Source organism: Paramisgurnus dabryanus, chromosome 20, assembly GCF_030506205.2.
Source record: "Paramisgurnus dabryanus chromosome 20, PD_genome_1.1, whole genome shotgun sequence".
NCBI lineage: Eukaryota > Metazoa > Chordata > Actinopteri > Cypriniformes > Cobitidae > Paramisgurnus > Paramisgurnus dabryanus.
In genome coordinates, this window is record NC_133356.1 from 7,178,607 (window position 1) to 7,198,070 (window position 19,464).

At 37.1% G+C, this 19,464-nt stretch overlaps 1 protein-coding gene across 2 annotated transcripts in view; it reads right to left on the reverse strand.

Annotated features, from left to right (window-relative positions):
• slc29a1a (solute carrier family 29 member 1a) overlaps window positions 1-19,464 on the reverse strand; it is a 30,207-nt gene that overhangs the window by 2,652 nt on the left and 8,091 nt on the right. For both annotated transcript variants that reach the window (XM_065296171.2, XM_065296170.2), the window contains exons 2-11: window positions 15,053-15,131; window positions 14,898-14,979; window positions 14,043-14,221; window positions 11,142-11,281; window positions 10,684-10,818; window positions 10,479-10,576; window positions 9,433-9,514; window positions 5,428-5,513; window positions 5,224-5,332; window positions 4,990-5,075 (exon numbers count right to left, since the gene is read on the reverse strand). In XM_065296171.2, the coding sequence (XP_065152243.1) occupies window positions 4,990-5,075; window positions 5,224-5,332; window positions 5,428-5,513; window positions 9,433-9,514; window positions 10,479-10,576; window positions 10,684-10,818; window positions 11,142-11,281; window positions 14,043-14,221; window positions 14,898-14,979; window positions 15,053-15,081 (1,026 nt within the window). In that variant the 5' untranslated portion in view covers window positions 15,082-15,131. The remainder of the gene's footprint in view (window positions 1-4,989; window positions 5,076-5,223; window positions 5,333-5,427; window positions 5,514-9,432; window positions 9,515-10,478; window positions 10,577-10,683; window positions 10,819-11,141; window positions 11,282-14,042; window positions 14,222-14,897; window positions 14,980-15,052; window positions 15,132-19,464) is intronic.

Here is a 19,464-nt window from a genome sequence, read left to right on the forward strand (position 1 = left end):
AGTAAATAATTCTATAGGAAATATTTTTTAAATACTCTAAAATTAATGGTTATAGTAAGTTCAGACCTTAATCTTATATGTGCAAAATAAATTGGCTTCAAGGGCTTTTTAAAAAATCTGATGCTGGACACCTACTGTCAGTCTGGATTTCGTGAGAATCACCCACTTGCATCTGAACTGCTCATATATACATATAATTATATGTACATAAAATATATATATGTGACCCAGTCTGTGAAAACCCAGCTTACATATAACCTTAATATCTGTAATATTGACTCAGTAAGATCATGCCAAAAATCATGTGAATTCAGACAGGGTCACATAAGCTATTCCCAAGACATCTATAGCTTTCCACTATAAAAAAAAAAAGTATGAAACCATACTAGTCAAACACAACCAACCAGTGTGAGAGACACTACAAGCCTGCGGGTCCTGAATAACTTCAGAGGTCATGTGAGAGTCCACGTGAAACTTGCTTTGCCCTTCAAAACCCATGACAAATTTACAGCTGCACCTCAGACACATGCTCTTGATATTTTGAATTCAATTACTCATCATCGATCCACAGTACATACCGGTCTAAATCAGCCCACGTTTCTTCCATATTTATTTCAATTAGATGGACACAAACTACACACTGCTTTTAGTCTAAATGGAGAAACAAGCGAGACTGTCAAAGATACTCATAAAGACTTCCTTTGTGATTCTGATCATTTCACATGAGTTTGATTTAACGGTTTCATCCACCATTTTATGGAGAAAGTTACATAACCGCCTGAAAGCGAAATGATCCATGTTATATTAGTAATGGGATACGAGCGGTCACATGTTCAGAGGACAGACGTCAGTCTGGGATAAAAACAACAAGAGATGCGTTTATGACCAAAACCACATTTAATGTGGAAAAAAACTGTAAAAACAGACAAACTTGTAGCCTGTTGATTCACCAGCATCACCAGTGACATCATGGAACAGTTAGTTCTGTTTTCTTGCACTTCATTGGACAAGAGCTGTACACAAGAACAGCACTGGGCTGCTTTCCTGTTTATCATATCACTCCTCCAACATTAAAACATATTCTCAATTGACATATTACTTCTTAGGACACTGAATTTTCATTTCAGGCTGAATTATTCCTTACTAGGGATCATAAATTTAGTAAATTCTCTTTAAAGCGCACATAACACACATGGTTTCTGCTTATGTCATGTTAATCTTCAGTACCCGTGGAGTAGCATTTCATCCTTCATATATCCAGAGTCTTTAGTTATCAGATTTATAAAAGACAGATCAGCTTTACCGATTCTTTCAGAATAAAACCCGACCCCCTTAAGGCATAGGCTACCATGGGCGGAGCGAGTCACGAGCAAGCACACACACACAAAACATTATCCCACTATCTCTAGATAACTAACTTGTATGATTCACTAAATGTTTGTGTCGTTTACAATATATGCACTTATTACCAACAAAACACAGACATTTGATGCAGTTTTACTTACCGCCTGCAATTTGGGACCGCCCCATTTCAACAAGATCCAGCGTAAAACAAATACACACGCACACCTGCGCTGTTACACCAGATAAACAAACTATATTCATTGTTTTCATAATGCTGGGTTGTTTAGGAAGCTAAACAAGCTAAAATTTCCCCTCACAATCAACAACACACTTCTTTGGTGACGTTGATTTTTTTGTGCCCATATAAGGACTTCCACCGTACTTCCTGCACTGAATACATGAATACACTGAAACATTCCAAAACTTGTACGAACCCTGGCAAAGTGCATTCGGCACAGAAATACTCTGTCACATGTCCAATTGCTTTTTGGATAGTTTGCCCATGTTTAGTACGAGGAAACCAACTCAGTGTTAAGTCTAAGGGTGTCACGATTTCGATTTTAAAACTTCGAAAATAAAAAAATGGAATCGTCGATGCTGCCACGCCCCCATGTTACGTCCGGTCGGTTTGCCAAGCGGGGGAAAAAAAACATATGTTGGGTGCTGCGAGTACTGACAGGAATGTTCATCTGACAGGAAGTTTAGTTTTATCAGGTATGTGTGTGTACCATATTTTTCCACTGGCAGCACAACTAACATGGCAGGGTATCTCCGGGTTCAAGGTTAGATATTATATTTCATAAAAGTCTAGTCTAAAAATGGCGTAGCATTTTTTGTGCTTTAAAAAAAAATATATATATATATATTAGGGTTGTGCCGATAGACGATATCATCGTCCATCGTGATGGTTGACTGACATCACGATGGAGAGACACCATCGTGATGCCACGCCCCCTCCCCACTCCGCTGCCAGTCGACATACACTTACTCTCTTCTATATAGACTATAGTTAACCTAATATCTTAGCGTGAATTGCTCTATAAATTAAATAGAAGACGTGAGACGTGACGTGTGTTAGTCTGTGAAAATATCCTGTCGGGCATTTGATCTTGACTAGGGATGGGCACGGATATTCGAATATTCGAATGGCAATAATAATTCGAATTTTAAAAATGCTATTCGAATGTTTGTTTGTTTTTAATGTGCCACCAAAGGGTAACAACTTATTAAATGCTTTTTCACTTCATCTATACTGTCTTTTACAGACTTAAATGTAAAATATACATGAACATTAATTTGTATGTATTTCTGATTGTTTGGCAATGCAGATTGCAGACGAATTTAAGTTTTTCCTTTTATCTCCGGGTTTGTCCCCGCCGCGCCGTATTTGGCCACTGGCTCAGTGAGGGCTCACGTGTTATTAAACGTGCTTCTCAGCCACCCGAATCAACACATCATGAGAGATTTGTAAGCTTTCTGTTATAAAGTCTACTTTATTTTGTTAATAAAGAGACAGACACGGAGAACGAAATGAAACGGAGAGCATTTATTATATGCGGTGCTCTTTCGAAAATGAACCGGATAACTGCACATGGCAGTTTAAAGCAAAAGCACCGTCTTTGTAAAATGTTGTTAAATTAAGCTAACGTTAGTAACTTTGCACAGTCGAAAATAATGTATCGAGCCAGCTTACGTTATTTGTAAAATAATGTTAAATACAGATTTTCAATCTTGTTCAATTCGTCTGTTGTTTTTATCGGATAACCATCATCAGGAAGAGTTTTCTCCGCAGCACCGGCATTATTGTATCTAGTCAGAAGAACGGGCTTTCACCGAAGCAGGTAGGATAAATATGGTTTTCTTTATTCACAAATACGTCAAACTAAACTGAGAAGATATTTATATGGCGACTGAGCAGTCGGATATGTAGATGTGTTTTTTCGTTTGCTCCGGGCTCTTGGTGTTTTGAGTCTGTTTAAATGATGATAGCCTACTTTGTCAAGTCCTCAAATTTTAAACTTCGCAAGTCCTCAAACTTCGCTTAGATTTGGGGTTAGTGTATAATATTTGGTATAATATAATGTATGTAACATCAAACAGTAATGAATTAATACTAACGACCGACTTGAAACTAAGGATTTGACTAGACTTCGCTCCGCATTAAGTTTTAACGCATTTTTTTCTGAAGGATATTTTTTAAGAAGAATTTAAAATATATATATATATTTTTACAATGTTTTAAACTTAAAATACATACATATATACATACAGAATATAAGTTTAGCTTGCTGTGGATATTTCCTAATTATAAGCCTTCTGTGAAATTATGACAAAATGAAAAATACAAAACACGCATGTCTTAATTAACATAATTTAAATAAACGAATATTCGTTCTTTAAGAGCTTAAATATTCGAAAAATTAAATATAAAAAAATTAGTAAATTACTGGAAAATGCCCATCCCTAATCTTGACATTGCTAGAATCTTGTCTTTTTACATGTTGTACATTTATCTTAAAATATTTAATTTTGTACAAGAAAACAGCCCATATTAATCATTTATTAGTAGCCTTTTGTAGTGTCTCGGGAGATCGTGCTCATTGTTACATTGAGGCTATACTGCACTGAAGCGGCACATTAAGATATAAACCCAGAATTCAGGGAACGTCAAGAACAAGAAAACGGGAACAACACTCCGACCGAAACGCGGGATTTACATACACAGACCATGTTTAAATTTAGATGTGTCTGGCCCTGTTCACTTTGTCTAGTTTTAATAAGCTGCGGATTGAAGTGCTGGCTGCTCCCCGCGGTGCTGAAGACCCGCTCTCTGACGGAGTACTGGTGGCACATTTGCACAGATATTTACGTGCAAAATTTGGAAAGCGCGGAGGAGTCGTTGGGTTAGTAAAATAATGAAATTATAGCTTTTAAATAGAAAAAAAATATTTATGTAAAGAGATTAAAAGGTGCTTAAAAGTGCACAACACTTCTTCAGTGGATTAAAGCTACTTTTTCCCCTTATGTGCAACCTATAGGAAAGAGACATTAGTTGGGATAGTAAAATAACAAAATTATAGATTTTAAGTACAGAATAGTATTTATGTAAAATATATATTAAAATAAAAAGTGCACAACTCTTCTTAAGTGGAAGTAATAAAGTAAAATAACGAATAAAAATTATATAATAACGAATAATAACGAAAAATTAAAATACCCCCCCGCCTAACGATATCATCGTCCATCGCGATGGTTTACGTAACCATCGTCAACTGCCAATTTATGGGGACATCGCCCAACCCTAATATATATATATATATATATATATTGAGAATCGAATCGTGGACTTAAATTCGAAAATGTAATCGAATCGAGGATTTGGACAATATTGACATCCCTAGTAAAGTCAGAACCCATGAAATAGCTTCAGCCCCCCCCTTAAGCAGGATTTTCTCAAACACCCCCCCCCTTAAGCAGGATTTTCTCAAACACCCCCCCCCCCCCAGTTCTGCCTTTTGTACTCCGTAGAGAACATTTTATTAGGAATTCTGTGAAAAGCTCAGGAAGAGACAGTAAAAACACAAACCACGTGGCGTCTGATTCATTGAGAAAGCAGTCTGTGGTATTTCAGCGTCACATACGTACCCACATACAAAAAGCGGTCAGACTCCTACCGGCCCAGTCCATCAAATTGAACAGGAGGAAACAGGATACAGGGATGAAATAAGTTTCTGTGAAAAGCAAAATGACCAACTGTGAAATCTCGACATGACTGTGAACTTGCTCTTTAAAATAACTCCTATCTGTTTGGGCTATTGTTCTCAATCTCAGTGGATAGAAGTGTGAAGATAAATATAGAGAAAGATCAAACACGCATACCCCAAGCACTGCCGTTTGCCACAGTGGACTTGACATCAACGGTGACGGCTGGGAAAATGCCAATAGTGATTGTGAAGATGAAGCATACGGAAAGTGCCATCACCCAGATCTATAGGAGGGAGAAAAAATTGAATGTGTCACATATGAACCTGTAACGCAGCCGATTAATTGACACCTGGTCTTGGGTTGGATTGTGGTTTATACCTTTTTAAAGATGGCAAACACTGAAACAGTGGGTTTGGGCTCTTCATCAGTCAGGTTTACTACAGGTGTCTTCTCCGCTGGACTATCTAAAAAGACAAATTTAACAGATTACGCGTCAAATAAATCAACAAATATTTAATGTCTTCTTGCAGAATAAAAGGTTTGACACTAGATTTATTCTGATGTCATCTTAAGTTCAAGAGTTTTAATCGATTCATAAATTACTTTTCAATAGTTTGCCTGAGGCTGGGGCTCGAGCCCCAAGTTCAAAGTAAAAAAGTCGGAGCCGATGGCTAGTGGGCAGCGCTCCGACATATGGTCCTTTCGCACTTTCGGCGACCCGAGTTCAATTCTCGGCTCGTGGTCATTTACTGATCCCATACCCCTCTCTCCTCCCTGTACTTTCCTGTCCTCTCCTTAATCACTTTCAAATAAAAGGCAAAATATAGCACTTAAAAAAAAAAGAAAGTAAAGGAGGACGAGGGATGCCGTAAGAATTGCAGCTGGACGCAGAGGCCTGGAGGCGGCCTTAAATATGCTTATAATGATGATTGACAAGCCTGAATGTTTAGGCTCCTCCCAAACCTATGTTTAGAACTACATTTCGTACTTGCAAGACATAATTTTATAAGCAATTAAATATTACTGTATTCTAAATATAATTAGCCCATGTTTTATCCCAAACTTTAAATGCTTTAATTTAGGCTATTTTGTAACAGCGCCACAGTTTAGCGCACCACGTAGAACACTCTGGGTTTTTTGTAAATTCTTTCATTCGAATAGTAAATAAAATACAGCAATAAAATAATAAAAAATGAAAGTCTCTCCTGATTGTGTTCCAAATTATTAACATTTACGTATTTTAGGCTATAAGTAAATTGCAGATTAAGTTTTGTTTTTGTAAATCCTCAGACATTGTTTTTACCACTTAATTAAGTTTTGCTTTATAGAAAGCATTTCTTTAAAGTGAATTTCGTTTTGTATAAATTTCTTTATTTCTTTATTTTAATAAATGTTTCATCAACCAACTACATGTATTTAATAAATAAAAAGCAAATATAGCAGACAATATAATAACCGTGCATGGAGGCGCCGGCACGGCGCGTTCACTTGCATTGCATTGTTAACTAGAACGCACCTCTTAATAAATTAATAAAACTCAGCGTATTCCTATATGCCTCATACATTAGCATTAAATATCTTTACTGCATTCGTTCTAGAAGATGACAAGGGCTTTCTCACACACAGTGAGTTAGACCCGCCTTGGCCGGTGCGTCTTTTTACGCATTCTTAAGGTGCCTATTGTATCCATTAGTTTTATCGGGTTGCAGTCTATTCGGCAACATTCCGCATACAAAGGCTTAGATTTGGAAATATAGTACATCTACATTTCAGTGGTAACAGATACGGTGACCATCTTCTTTCTTTGTTGTAGCACTACCTCAAACTAAAGCGGAGTCTCTTTGCAGCTGTCATTTTCTTAAATGAGCTGCGGCAATGTTTCAAATGAGCTTCTAACGCTAGACAAATGCCTTTATTTTCAACACGATCACCTCGTACCCAAACCATTTCGAAACTAAGGAGCCATTTGTCCTCCGATTCGGCGTTTGCTGTATCGACGATCGTCCGACATATCGCCAATGGCAGGCTTTCATGGCGATAGTCATGACGATAGTTGGCGAATGGTTGTTATTATCATCATCATCATAGTTTTGCATGCTTTTCCTCGCATGAGGGTTTGTGCTTCACTTTACGCGGAGAGCTTGTAGAGAGAGAGTTCCTTCTTGCACGCAGATGCACTTAATGCGCGCGTCTCGGACTCGTTCTAGCACCTAAATCCAGCGCGTGGATGAGCAGCTACGCTTCCCTCTGTCTCACATGCACGCGCTCTCGCATCTGTCCGAAGTCTAAACATAAACTGAAGTAGTAATCCTTATGTATTTGTGCGGTTTAATGCGTTTCATGCGAGCTGAGGCAAACTATTCCTTTTGTTTAAAATATAACCCGCTGCACAGAGCTGCGCTCTGTCTGAACTTGAAGTCAGATAGTAATCCTGTTTATGATATGCTTTTCAAGGAGTTTTAGCAATACATCCCTCGTGTTTAAAATATGATTGTGTTCCGCTGGACCAGTGTGTTTAAAAAGGCACCTCTGAGAGCACCACTGCTTGACACGTGTAACCTTCTGCAACAGCACTAAACAAATGCATTTAATTATTTTTATGTGCGCTGCGTGTGTCTGCGCAGGTGCATGTTTTTACAGTCATTAAGTAATCGTGTTAAAAATCAGGATTATGATTTTTCCCATAATTGAGCAGCCCTATCTCTGACATTTCCTTGCACTAGAGAGGTTGTTAGCGCGCAGAGGGTTAAAACCAGCGCGTGTCCTGTTCTCCCTCTCTGGCACGCAAAGAGCGTCTGGGCTTTAATGACGCACTCAGATTAATGGCATTAGTTTTAAGAAAGATGCATTCATGACGGTGTTGCTCTTGTTCTTTTTTCCACCAATCAAGTCTTGTCATAAATGAACAAATAAATAAATGAGTAAACTACTGCCCCGCCCCCCGATACTATCGTGTATCGCCGATCTCACAGGCTGACGATAGGACGATCTCAAAATGGGGCATATCGCCCAACACTAGCTGGACTTATGTTTTTGCTTTTATTTGTACAGCTGACGCGTTTGAAAATAGCCTAAATAATGTAAAAAAACGAAAATAAACCTATAGGCCATCCTATTATACAGCCTATCATTAGGATTGTTTTAGGCTATTTTTGTATGTGTTTGTGTGTGTGTTTCTTTTAAAACGCCTAGATCGGCTGGACAAAAGTTAACCCATAGCTTCAAATTAAAGAAGAATATACAGCCTGTAAAAACGAGAGCTTTTAGGAGTTTTCATTATTTGGCAGTTATATTTTTTGTAGCATGCGGGTGTGGTCAGGTGCGTGATTGTGACTGTCACTATAGACCTAGTACAGAGCTCCTCACTTTGCAGTTAAAAAAATCACTTAATTTTCAAAGAATTGTGTTATTAGTATAGTTTTGTGTATTATTATTGATGTTTTTTCGTTGTTGTTTTATAAATTCCCTATGACATTTGTTTAATAAATGTTCAATCAAAATGCAAAACATTGCGTCTTTTTTATTTTTAGTCGACTCATCGATGCGCAGGACAGGACCAGCATTTCTTTGGTTGACTACAGCCCTGGTTGTATCTCGACCAAATATTGTCCTATCCTAACAAACCATACATCGGTGGAAAGCTTATTTATTCTGCTTTTAAATGATTTACAAACCTTAATTAATCAGGGTTCCCACACCTTAGTTAACTTCAAATTCAAGGACTTTCCAGGTCCAATAGTTCCAGGACTAAATGTGGGGACACAAGTCTCAAGTGGGGGCAAGGTTACATCGTGTTACCTTTTAAGATACATTGTTACAGTTCCCTTTCGAGGGAACTCGTGCTGCGTCACTGCAGTAACACTTTGGGGACGCCTCCAGGGGTAAGTGTGTCTGAATGTGTATATCTAATTCAACCAATGGTAAGGCTAAACATCAAAGACAGGGTGACGTGGGTGTCAGAAAGTATATCACTATCTGAAATATTGCCAAAGACGGCGTCACAGGAAACTCAGGAAACAAAAAAGTTACATACGTAACCAGAGAAGTTTTCATTTGTCAAACACAACTATCCAAAAAAGCATTTGTAAGCATTTAAAGCAAATAGTTTAGCATGTGTGCTTAAAAACTCTAGAATTTTTATGATATTATCCTACACTACACAGGGAATAATATGGATTTTTTTTCCAGAAAACTTCTTGCATAAAATAGATTTAAGCACTTTCAATGACCTGTATCTATGCATGTATATTTTGAAAAACTTCCCAGGGCTTGAATTTTTCCCCAGTTTCACAAACTTTTAAGGACTTCAAGGACCCGTGGGAACCCTGATTTTTGTGTTCTAGGGTAACAAATATTAAAAGGAAACAAAGATCTGATTGTTACCAGGCTTCAGCAGGTCCAATTTGTTTTCCTCATCGCTGATGGGACTGCAGCCATTACTCTCAGAGAAATACTGGAAAAACTCCTGAAAAATCAAACAGGTCTCGTGTAAATCATACCAAACAGAGATGTCAATCATTTTCAACAATGATGTGCATTATTCTTGCAGCAAAACTTGCACTGCACATTACAGTGAAGAAATTAAGACTGCACAATGACAATAGTTAAATCTAATTTAAACAGAGTAGAAGTGCAAAAAAGCAATATTATATAAATATATACTATGCATGCATGCATATACAATAAAGACTGTATTATGGAGAGCAAGGTTTTGATGTATAAAAGCAGAGTCCAGCTCAATGCAAATTACCATGGTTATGTGTAGATATACGAGTATAGTACAGAAAGTGCAATATAAAGAGAAGAGGTATACATTCAATATATGTGACCTTGGACCACAAAACCAGTCATAAGGGTTAATTGTTTGAAATTTACATTTGTACATCATCTGAAAAATGAACAAGCTTTCATTAACACATGGTTTGCTAGGATAGGACAATATTTGGCCGAGATACAACTACTTGAAATCTGGAATCTGAGGGTGCAAAAAAATCTAAATATTGAGAAAATCTCTAGCAACACATATTACTAATGATAAATATATTTTTGCTATATTTATGGTATAAATGTACAAAAGATCAGTTCTTAATCTCCTAATAATTATCGGCATAAACAAATGGTTAATGTTGACCTATACATTGTATTGTTGGCTATTGCTGCAAATATACCCGTGCCACTTCTGACTGGTTTTGTGGTCCAAGGTCACATGACCAGTGGCCACAGCAGTGCAAGTTGCAATATGAGGTAGGCATGTGCAAGGAAATGTGCAAACATATCTATAGACAGAGGATGTGGCATATACTGTACATAAACTATTAGTCGTGACAAAGGAATGATAGGTTGTACAGAAGAACAGAATTAACCGGTGCACTTATAAAATCGCTTTGAAAAAACGCTTCTGATACTTCAATCATTTAAGTGTCATTTACCATTTTGGGCAGTACGAAGTAAGAAAAGATGGCCAGGAGAATCACAACACAAGCAATGATGAAGTAACCGAAGGCGCTGTCCTGTAATGCTGAGCCCGCTGAAAAGAAAAGATTCATAGTTACAGACCGAAAGGTCATGCTAAAGGAAAGAGGTCACTATCGTGAGCGGTTGGTTTGTTTAAGAGAGGCCGCTGAGGATACATACAGGCAAGAGCACAGATCATGGAGAAAGCAGCGAAGGCTCCAGCCAAACCCTGGCCACTCATGATGGGTGTGGTGTATGCGGCCGGGAGCCTTCCAGCCAGTCCAAACAAACTTCCCTGCAGAATCGCTCCAAACGCTTCAACAAAAAGAAGATGGAAAATATCATGCATTTTTACATCATAAGATAATGTGGTGAACTAAAAGAGGTTACTAGAAAGTCACAATGACAAAATATATTTGAGCATTGTTTACTCCTTTAAGATTTTCCCTTTCAAGTAGTACTTTTCCCTGCTTGATTCTCACAACATAGTGTGTAATAACATCAGCATCAAACACTGTGTGGAATTTACCATCTTGTTCTCATTAAAAAGAATAAACAGAATCAGAACCTCATGACCCGAACTAAAGAACACAATGATGTCAAAGATCCCTAAACACAGTGGAGGGGGAGTTACTCACAGTTGATGCAGATGATTTTGATCATGGTGAAGGCAAAGAATGGCAGGGGATCCATCGGCACCTTCACTAACACTGCAGTGATGAGAAACACCACGAAAATCACAGAGAGACTGCCAGAGATCCTCAACTTCTGAGGGATCCTGAGAAAGAGAAATACGTAGGGGGGAAAAACATCAGATCAACTTTCCTGAAAGACTGTTTACAGAAGCTTTAGGGGAGATTCTTTGTAATCTTCACCTTCAAGGATTAGTCAATTTTCTTTAAAAAAAATCCAGACAATTTCTCAGATTCTCACCACCATGTCACCCAAAATGTTGATGTCTTTCTTTGTTCAGTCGAGAAAAAATTATGTTTTTTTGAGGAAAACATTCCAGGATTTTTCTAATTTTAATGGACCCCAACACTTAACAGTTTTAATGCAGTTTAAAATTGCAGTTTTAAAGGACTCTAAACAATCCTAAATAAGGCATAAGGGTCTTATCTAGCAAAAAAAAAAAACACAACTTGCGCCAGCGGACCTCACATAATTGCGTAATGCCGTGGAAAGGTAACGCGTTACATATATGAAACGCACATTTGTGGACCAATAAACTGACACAAAGACATGAATTAGTATCATTCACCATACAACATTGTCAGAACGGTCCTCTTTCTCCACACTTGTAAACACTGGGGCGTAGTTTCGCATTCGATATACGTGACCTCTTGATGTGATGACGTATTACGTGAGGTCGCGCTGGTGCATCAGAGGATTGGAGGAAGATGAGAAGTTGTGGTTTAAAAGTGCATATTTTTTATTTTTCTTGCCAAAAATGACAATCATTTCGCTAGATAAGACCCTTATGCCTCGTTTGAGATCGTTTAGAGTCCTTTGAAACTGCAATTTTAAACTGCATTAAAACTGTTAAGTGTTGGGGTCCATCAAAGTCCATTAAAATGAGAAAAATTCTGCAATGTTTTCCTCAAAAAACAAAAAATTTCTTCTCAACTGAACAAAGAAAGACATCAACATTTTTGATGACATGGTGGCGAGTAAATTATCTGGATTAATCCTTTAATTTAAACAAACATTCTCCTGCATTAAACAAACTTCTTATATATATGGAGACGTATAACTTCTGCAAACAAGTTTATTGTTCAAATGATCCCCATTAGTTGTCACCAATATTTTCTAGACATCATTATAACCCATCATCAGAAATTTTTCAGAATAAATTATTAGAGTATTACATTCATACATTCCCTACTCACAATTTTAAATATGCATTCTCAGATGGTAAGAAAAACTTTTTGCCATTCATTTTAAGTAATTCAATTGGCAATTATTCCAATGATTGATGGCATGATAAATAACTATTCTCTTTAAAGCAGAGATGAATATTCATTTAAAAAACTATATAATATATTGTTGTTTACAACATCAGTTTATAGGTTCATCCACAAAACAAAGCCATGGATGGGTTTTGTAGGGCTCTCAAATGATTAATCGCGATTATATTTAAATAAAAATTGGTATACAAGTAACATTTTTCTTACATTTATACATGTATGTGTGTGTTTTTATTAATACATTTCTAACACACACACACACACACACACACACACACTAGGGGTGTCACAATTAATCGATTGTGCGATGCATCGCGATGCGGGGGTAGACGATTCTGCATCGATGCAGTAATAACCCATAATCGATTATAGCCTGCTGACGTCATTCGTTGCGTACAGGTATGTGGTGGTAGAAAAAATGGCGGAGGGTTGTGAGACACGATTGATAAAAAATGCACCGGGTATTTTAAAAGCCGATGTCTGGTCTCATTTTGGCTTCTATGAACATGCTGGTAAGCATGAACTGGACAAGACACACACTGTGTGTAAAGCCTGCCATGCCCAAATAATTTAAGAAACCACGTTAACCGTTATCACCCCGAGCTGCTAAAGGATGCTAGTGTTGATAATGCTTTAATTGACAGTTTTATGCACTTTTAGTTTTTCCTAATGTTTTAGTTTTAAATGCTGTTGTTGTCTGCTGTTTACAGAACAAGTTTGTCTTGTTTCCTATTAAGTAGTATACTTTAGTATACTTGTTGAAGAAAACAAAATAAAAATGAGTTCACATACTGTATCTGACTTCTTACATTCATCAAAATAAATGTAGCAATGTGCAGTAATAAAAAAGTATGCAATGCATCGTGATGCATCATGATATCGAATTGAATCGAATCGTTAACTTAATAATCGGAATCTAATCGAATCGAGGAACCAGTGAAGATTCACACCTCTAACACACACACACACACACACACACACGCACACGCACACACATACACGCAACAAACACAAACTTTTATTTTGTATGTGAGTAATCATGATTAATCGTTTGATTTATCGATTTTATACAAACTCAACATAAGACGCAAATTCGTGCCAATCACATCACCTATGAAAATGAGCTATAATCTTGTCTTCAACTCAAGTTAAAAAACTTCAACACAAGTGGAAAGTTCACATGATGCGTCACATTGTTGTGCAAGCCAATCGGCAAACAGATTATTAACCAGTCTCATTTGACAGGTCCAATTTCATCAGCACTTTTTTATTCACATAAATGACATTAAAAACAAGTATTCCTGCTTATGGCATGCACACCCCATTAGTCTTTCAACGTAGGTTTTAAACAATTAGACCTTGACGTAAACCAATCCTTTGAAAACTAATAAATTGCTACCTACAGCAGCTACCTATTAATCAAACGCAAACTGACGTCATTGTGGTGTTCATAGGTTTTTATGAAACATAATTCATGTTGGTTCACGTCTAAGGTGTGACGATTATTTGTCTTTATAAGGCTTTGTTTGACCAGTCAGTTCTTCAACCCACCCTTATATTAGCTCATCTTACCTCTGGTGAATGAAAGAGTTGAGGCAGGTAAAAATCAGCAGTGGCACCATGGCACACAACGTCATCACATTGTTAAACTTTGACTCCAGGACGTTACGCTTGTCGCCCTCCACTGTAACATTGGCGGTCTGATTGAGTTCTCCGTTAGTGAACGGGTCCTTCAGACGGCTGGTGAAATACTGCAAACCAATGAGCGTTATTTCACCTTAAACATCTCTGTTAAGCAGCCTGTTATCATGTTAGGGATGTGACGAGTCACAAGACAAGACGATTGGTTCAAATTAAGTATCAAAACTAAGTAAACACATGGTTTTACTAAACAAAAACATTAATATACATGTAATAAAAAATAGCATTATGTATTATAACAAATGCCTGCAGAGGGCGCCAGCAGGCTCACGATTGTTATTTTTGCTTCCAATTTGGATTAAGAAAATGCTTACTTTTAGCCAAACAGCAATTAAATCCATTTAAATCTTTAAAATTTGTCACATTTTTTAAACTAGAACATGCAGACTTTAAATAATTTAAACTAAAAGTGAGTTTAATCTGCTAAGACGAACAAAACCATTGCGTCTCAGACTTTTTACGAGTTTCCAAGCGAACATTACTGGAAACCCGAACAAAAAACAGCACACGCGGTAAAAGACTGAATATTATAATGCATGCACTGTGAAAGGTTTTGCAACAAACTCAACTTTAATATATATATATATTAAAATATCACGAGACAGCATTTCACGTCCACAAGAAATCTCATGACTTTTTATTCTCGCGAGATCTCATCACACCCCTATACTATGGCATTACATTTTAAGAGTTCACCAAGTTAATGCTCAGGGTGTGAATTCGTACCATGGTTGCCGTCATAAAGAAGTTCCAGGGTAGAAGGGTTCCCAACCCCAGAATGAAGAATATGATCCAGACAGCATTATACCTGGAAAACATCTCATGTTAATTTGAATGTTCAGTTTTATCATTTGAAGCAGAGAGATATCAAACACACTCACCTGTCACGTGGTGCATTTACTGCCGTCATCCTTTCTGTCTGTCCGATTGCTCACTTGCTTTTAGAAACTGGCATCAAATCTAAATCACCAACAAATGGAAAATATTCACAGTCATTTAAATAATGCTTAACCACCATACCACAGTAAAATCAATCATTTCCATAGAGTATAAAACTGCAAGGTGCTCTTAAAATATATGCACTTCACTGCATTAGATACAAAATAAAAAAAAACGTCTCAATTCGGATACAATAATGAACAAATATTTAATCATTACAGATCCTTTTATTTGGGAAATATTTTGTTTTAAGTGCATTTGTGGACTTAATCATACAAATACTTTGTGGAGAGTCTGTATGTCTGCATGTTTTGTGTCTGTCATTATTGCATTTCACTCAACAGCAGATATTCTGGCAGCTCCAACACAAACATATGATCCAAACAAACCTGAATGTTCTCACGTGTGTCTCATTTCTAAAATCAGCTTCTCTTTTATTAACATACATTACGTTTAATTGAAGCTTGAGGATACAGAGTTCATAAAACAACAAGAAAAATTCATTTCCGGAGCTGGACAGCTTGTATACACTTCAGAAACAGCTGTTCCTTTCGGGAAAAATAACATTCATTCATTCTATGTCTCAATGCTTATACAAAATAAATAAATAAATACCATTTAAGTTTGCTTTATTTAATGAAAAAAATTTTTCTTTTGCAGTTAGTCCAGGATTCAAACCCTATGGGGCAGTTTCCCAGAAAGGGTTTAGATTACGGTAATCCAAGACTTGGCCTTAGTTGTAATAAGAAATTTAAGATTTTACAAACATACCTTACAAAACAATACTGGTTTGCATCTTGAAACAAAACAATGGCACTGATATATGTAAATTTTTTCAAATTAAAGCAGCTCAAACTTAGATTTTAGTCTGGGACTAGGAAAAGGCCTTTCCAGGAAAACGCCCCTATGATTTTAGTGTTTCCACTTACTGGATTGTTTATTAATGTAAGTGAAAAGTGAATAGTCATTTTCTACTCATACTAGAACAAAGCCACAGGAAATACAGTTAACCTCAAAGCAAGAGAGCGAAATAGTATTTTTGCCCTCCAGATTCCATTAATAACTGAAAACAGAAGAGTGATGAAATTTCAAGAAAATCCCAAATGATATCTTAAAGGATAATTCACTGAACATTTTTAAATTGTGTCATCATTTACTCACCCTCAAGTTGTTCCGAGAAGAATGAAGAATGTTTGTAACCAAGCAGATGTGGGGCACCATGGACTTACATAGTAGGAATAAATTATACTATGGAAGTGAATGGTGCCCCACATCTGTTTGGTTATTAACATTTTTCAAAACCTCAACCCCGCAAATACATTTATGCACGTTTGGAAAAATGCGAGGGTTAGTAAATGATCATAGAATTTACTTTTTGGTGAACTATCCCTTTAAAGCCCTGTACTAATATAAAGGAGGTCAATAAGATGTAAGGTCACCTGGAACGGTCTTAACATTAATCTCTTTCCTCCCAAAGGAAAGCAAAACATGAAGAATTTAGGGCTGATAAATGAATCAGTCATCTCAAACTCATTTCTTTAAACAACACCTGACACTTAATCTATTGCTTCAATTTAGAGGTATTGGACAGATCCAACACCAGAATACTTTATCTTATGGGAAAGTTAATATACTCTTTCTTGTGAAATTGGGTGTAAACGCAACTTGCAGCCAAAATCTCTTTAGTTTTCTTGGAAAGGAGCATGTGTTTGCGTTCATATACTGTAAAGCTTTGGGTCAGCTGGGTAGTGAACAGCCTATTTTATTTAGCAGATGTCTCGATGACAACAATAAGCTTAAAGATGTACTGTATGGCAAAGATGAGAAAAATATGCTGCATAAGACATGGCAGGCAAGTAGATGTCGATGTTATGTTGTAAAGAAAGAAACACAGAGCAAAATAGTGAGTTTATTAAGGTCGCCATTGTTTTTTTGGTTATACTTTCGCATGCCTATAGGCTCAATTAACACATGATAATGCAGACGTCGTTATCACAGATCCGTGTTTACATAGTTTATATGGAGAAAACATGTAAATGACCCTTAAAGGGACACTCCACTTTTTTTGAAAATATGCTCATTTTCCAGCTCCCCTAGAGTTAAACATTTGATTCTTACCGTTTTGGAATCAATTCAGCTGATCTCTGGGTATGGCGCTAGCATTTCTAGCATAGCTTAGCATAATCCATTGAATCTGATTAGACCATTAGTAGGGATGCACGGATACCACTTTTTTGGAATACGAGTACGAGTACTTGCATTTCAGTACTTGCCGATACCGAGTACTTAATAAAAAAACATTATTTAAATTTACAGGTAACAGCTTTAGTCATATAATTTAACAAAAAAAACAAGGGACTAGTTTTCCAGTTTGTTGTAAACTCTGCCTCTTTGGACAACACAAGAGGCATTAACCCCTTACACGCCGCTCAAACATAGACATTTCTCAGACCATGGTATCGATTCCAAGTATCGAGGGACTTTTAATGAGTACGAGTACTTTAGAAAATGTGGTATCGAGGCCGATACCCGAATCGGTATCGGTGCATCCCTAACCATTAGCATCGTGCTAAATAACTATACTCTCAAACTGGCATCATAATCAAGGACTTTGCTGATGTAACATGGCGGCAGCAGGCGTAGTGATATTACGCAGTGCCTGAAAATAGTTCCCTGCTATTGACAGTTACCAAGGGGACTTTTTTCAGGCAGTGCATTATATCACTACGCCTGCTGCCGCCATGTTACAAAAAAAGTGGAAAGTCCCTTTAAGTGCTGGGTATAGTCGGTTTTTAACATACATGCATACGGCGCAGTCGTGCGCACAGCTTTTCAAAGCATAGTTTATTTGACATTCAAAGCATGCGCATTGCAACAAATTGCAATAGGTCTCGTGGCCTACATACAACATACTCCTGTACATGTATGTACACACAAGCTTTCAAACATCTGGCAAAATCTCTTCTGATGAAAAAATTGCATCATGCGCACTGTATGGATAATTTTTTCACTATACTTCAGCATTTAGCCTCAAAGTACATATAGTCTTTGATTAAGATTCAAGAACAGTTTATCAAGGGGTTAACACGTTTTCAATGTCAAACTTCTCACTGTCACTTCGGTATTCATTTCTCAATTACTATTGTCTAAAACACGACTTTCTCTTCCATAGAAGTTCACATTATGCTTTCATATGGCAAACACTGTGTCAAATTACCTCTCAAACCAGGTCAAGGTGGTATCTATAAAACAACATGACATTTAATATTTTACCTCAATGTCAAAATTATAATAGGCAGAGTTAATTTAGTGAAACAGGGCGTTTAGCAAAGCTGACAACATCTCGACCCAAATGAAATATTTCTGCTTTCCCTGGACTTCTCTCTCTATTCTGGCATCTGTGGAACTCCAAGAATGAATGTTGTGTTACGGTGTATAGTATATCCATAATCAACAAAATTCGTCTGATTTCATGATACAATTTAATAAAAGAACAGATTTTATAGCATAAACGTTAAGACAAAGGCATGGTTTCACAGACAAGGCTTAGCTTAAGCCAAGACTAGGCCTTAGTTAAATTAATAAATTAATAAACATGCCTTAGAAAAAGATGTTACTGGTGTCTATCTTGAGATCAAATCATTGGCATATTTTAAGATCTGTCAGACTCAGAGCAAGTTATTTTTATTTGAGTTGAAGACCGCTCAAACATGTGTCTTAGTCTAGGACTAGGCTTAAGCTTTCTCTATGAAACCAGAGGAATGTCTTTGTGCATTTAATGTGTGGCTAGAAGAACGTTACAAGAAAATCTTTCTTTCTACTATGACCTACAAGTTACAGACGTTCTTCCAAACCTTTGTCAACAACTATGATTTACAATTCACAAAAACACTCCCTCATCACCTCATGAACCTTGATTTATTCATGCACTTCATTTGTACTGTGTGCACGAGCCAGGGATCATAAGCCACAAGTATTCGTGATCAGTCACTACATTTTTTTATGCCTAGTCACCTACAACAATGACCTGAAAACCACCCTGGCCACTTTCTCAGACTGCCCTACGACATTGTTTCTGTGCCAGTGTTTCCAAAATGTGACACTGGGGCTCAGCATTCGACGACAAAGCTGTACAGTCCTGAAATAGTCTGTGTGTTGAGGTCACGATGTCAAGCCTTGAGCGGACCTACTGAGACCCGTAACCAGAGAAGATCACTGTGCATCAAAGAGCTAAGAAAAGATTTCAGAGCAAGAGTCAACGACATGACATGCATAGGTGTGTGTCCAGGGGCGTTATTTCCTTTTAAGATACTTGATGGATTTATGGCACATTTAATAATAATAATAATTATTA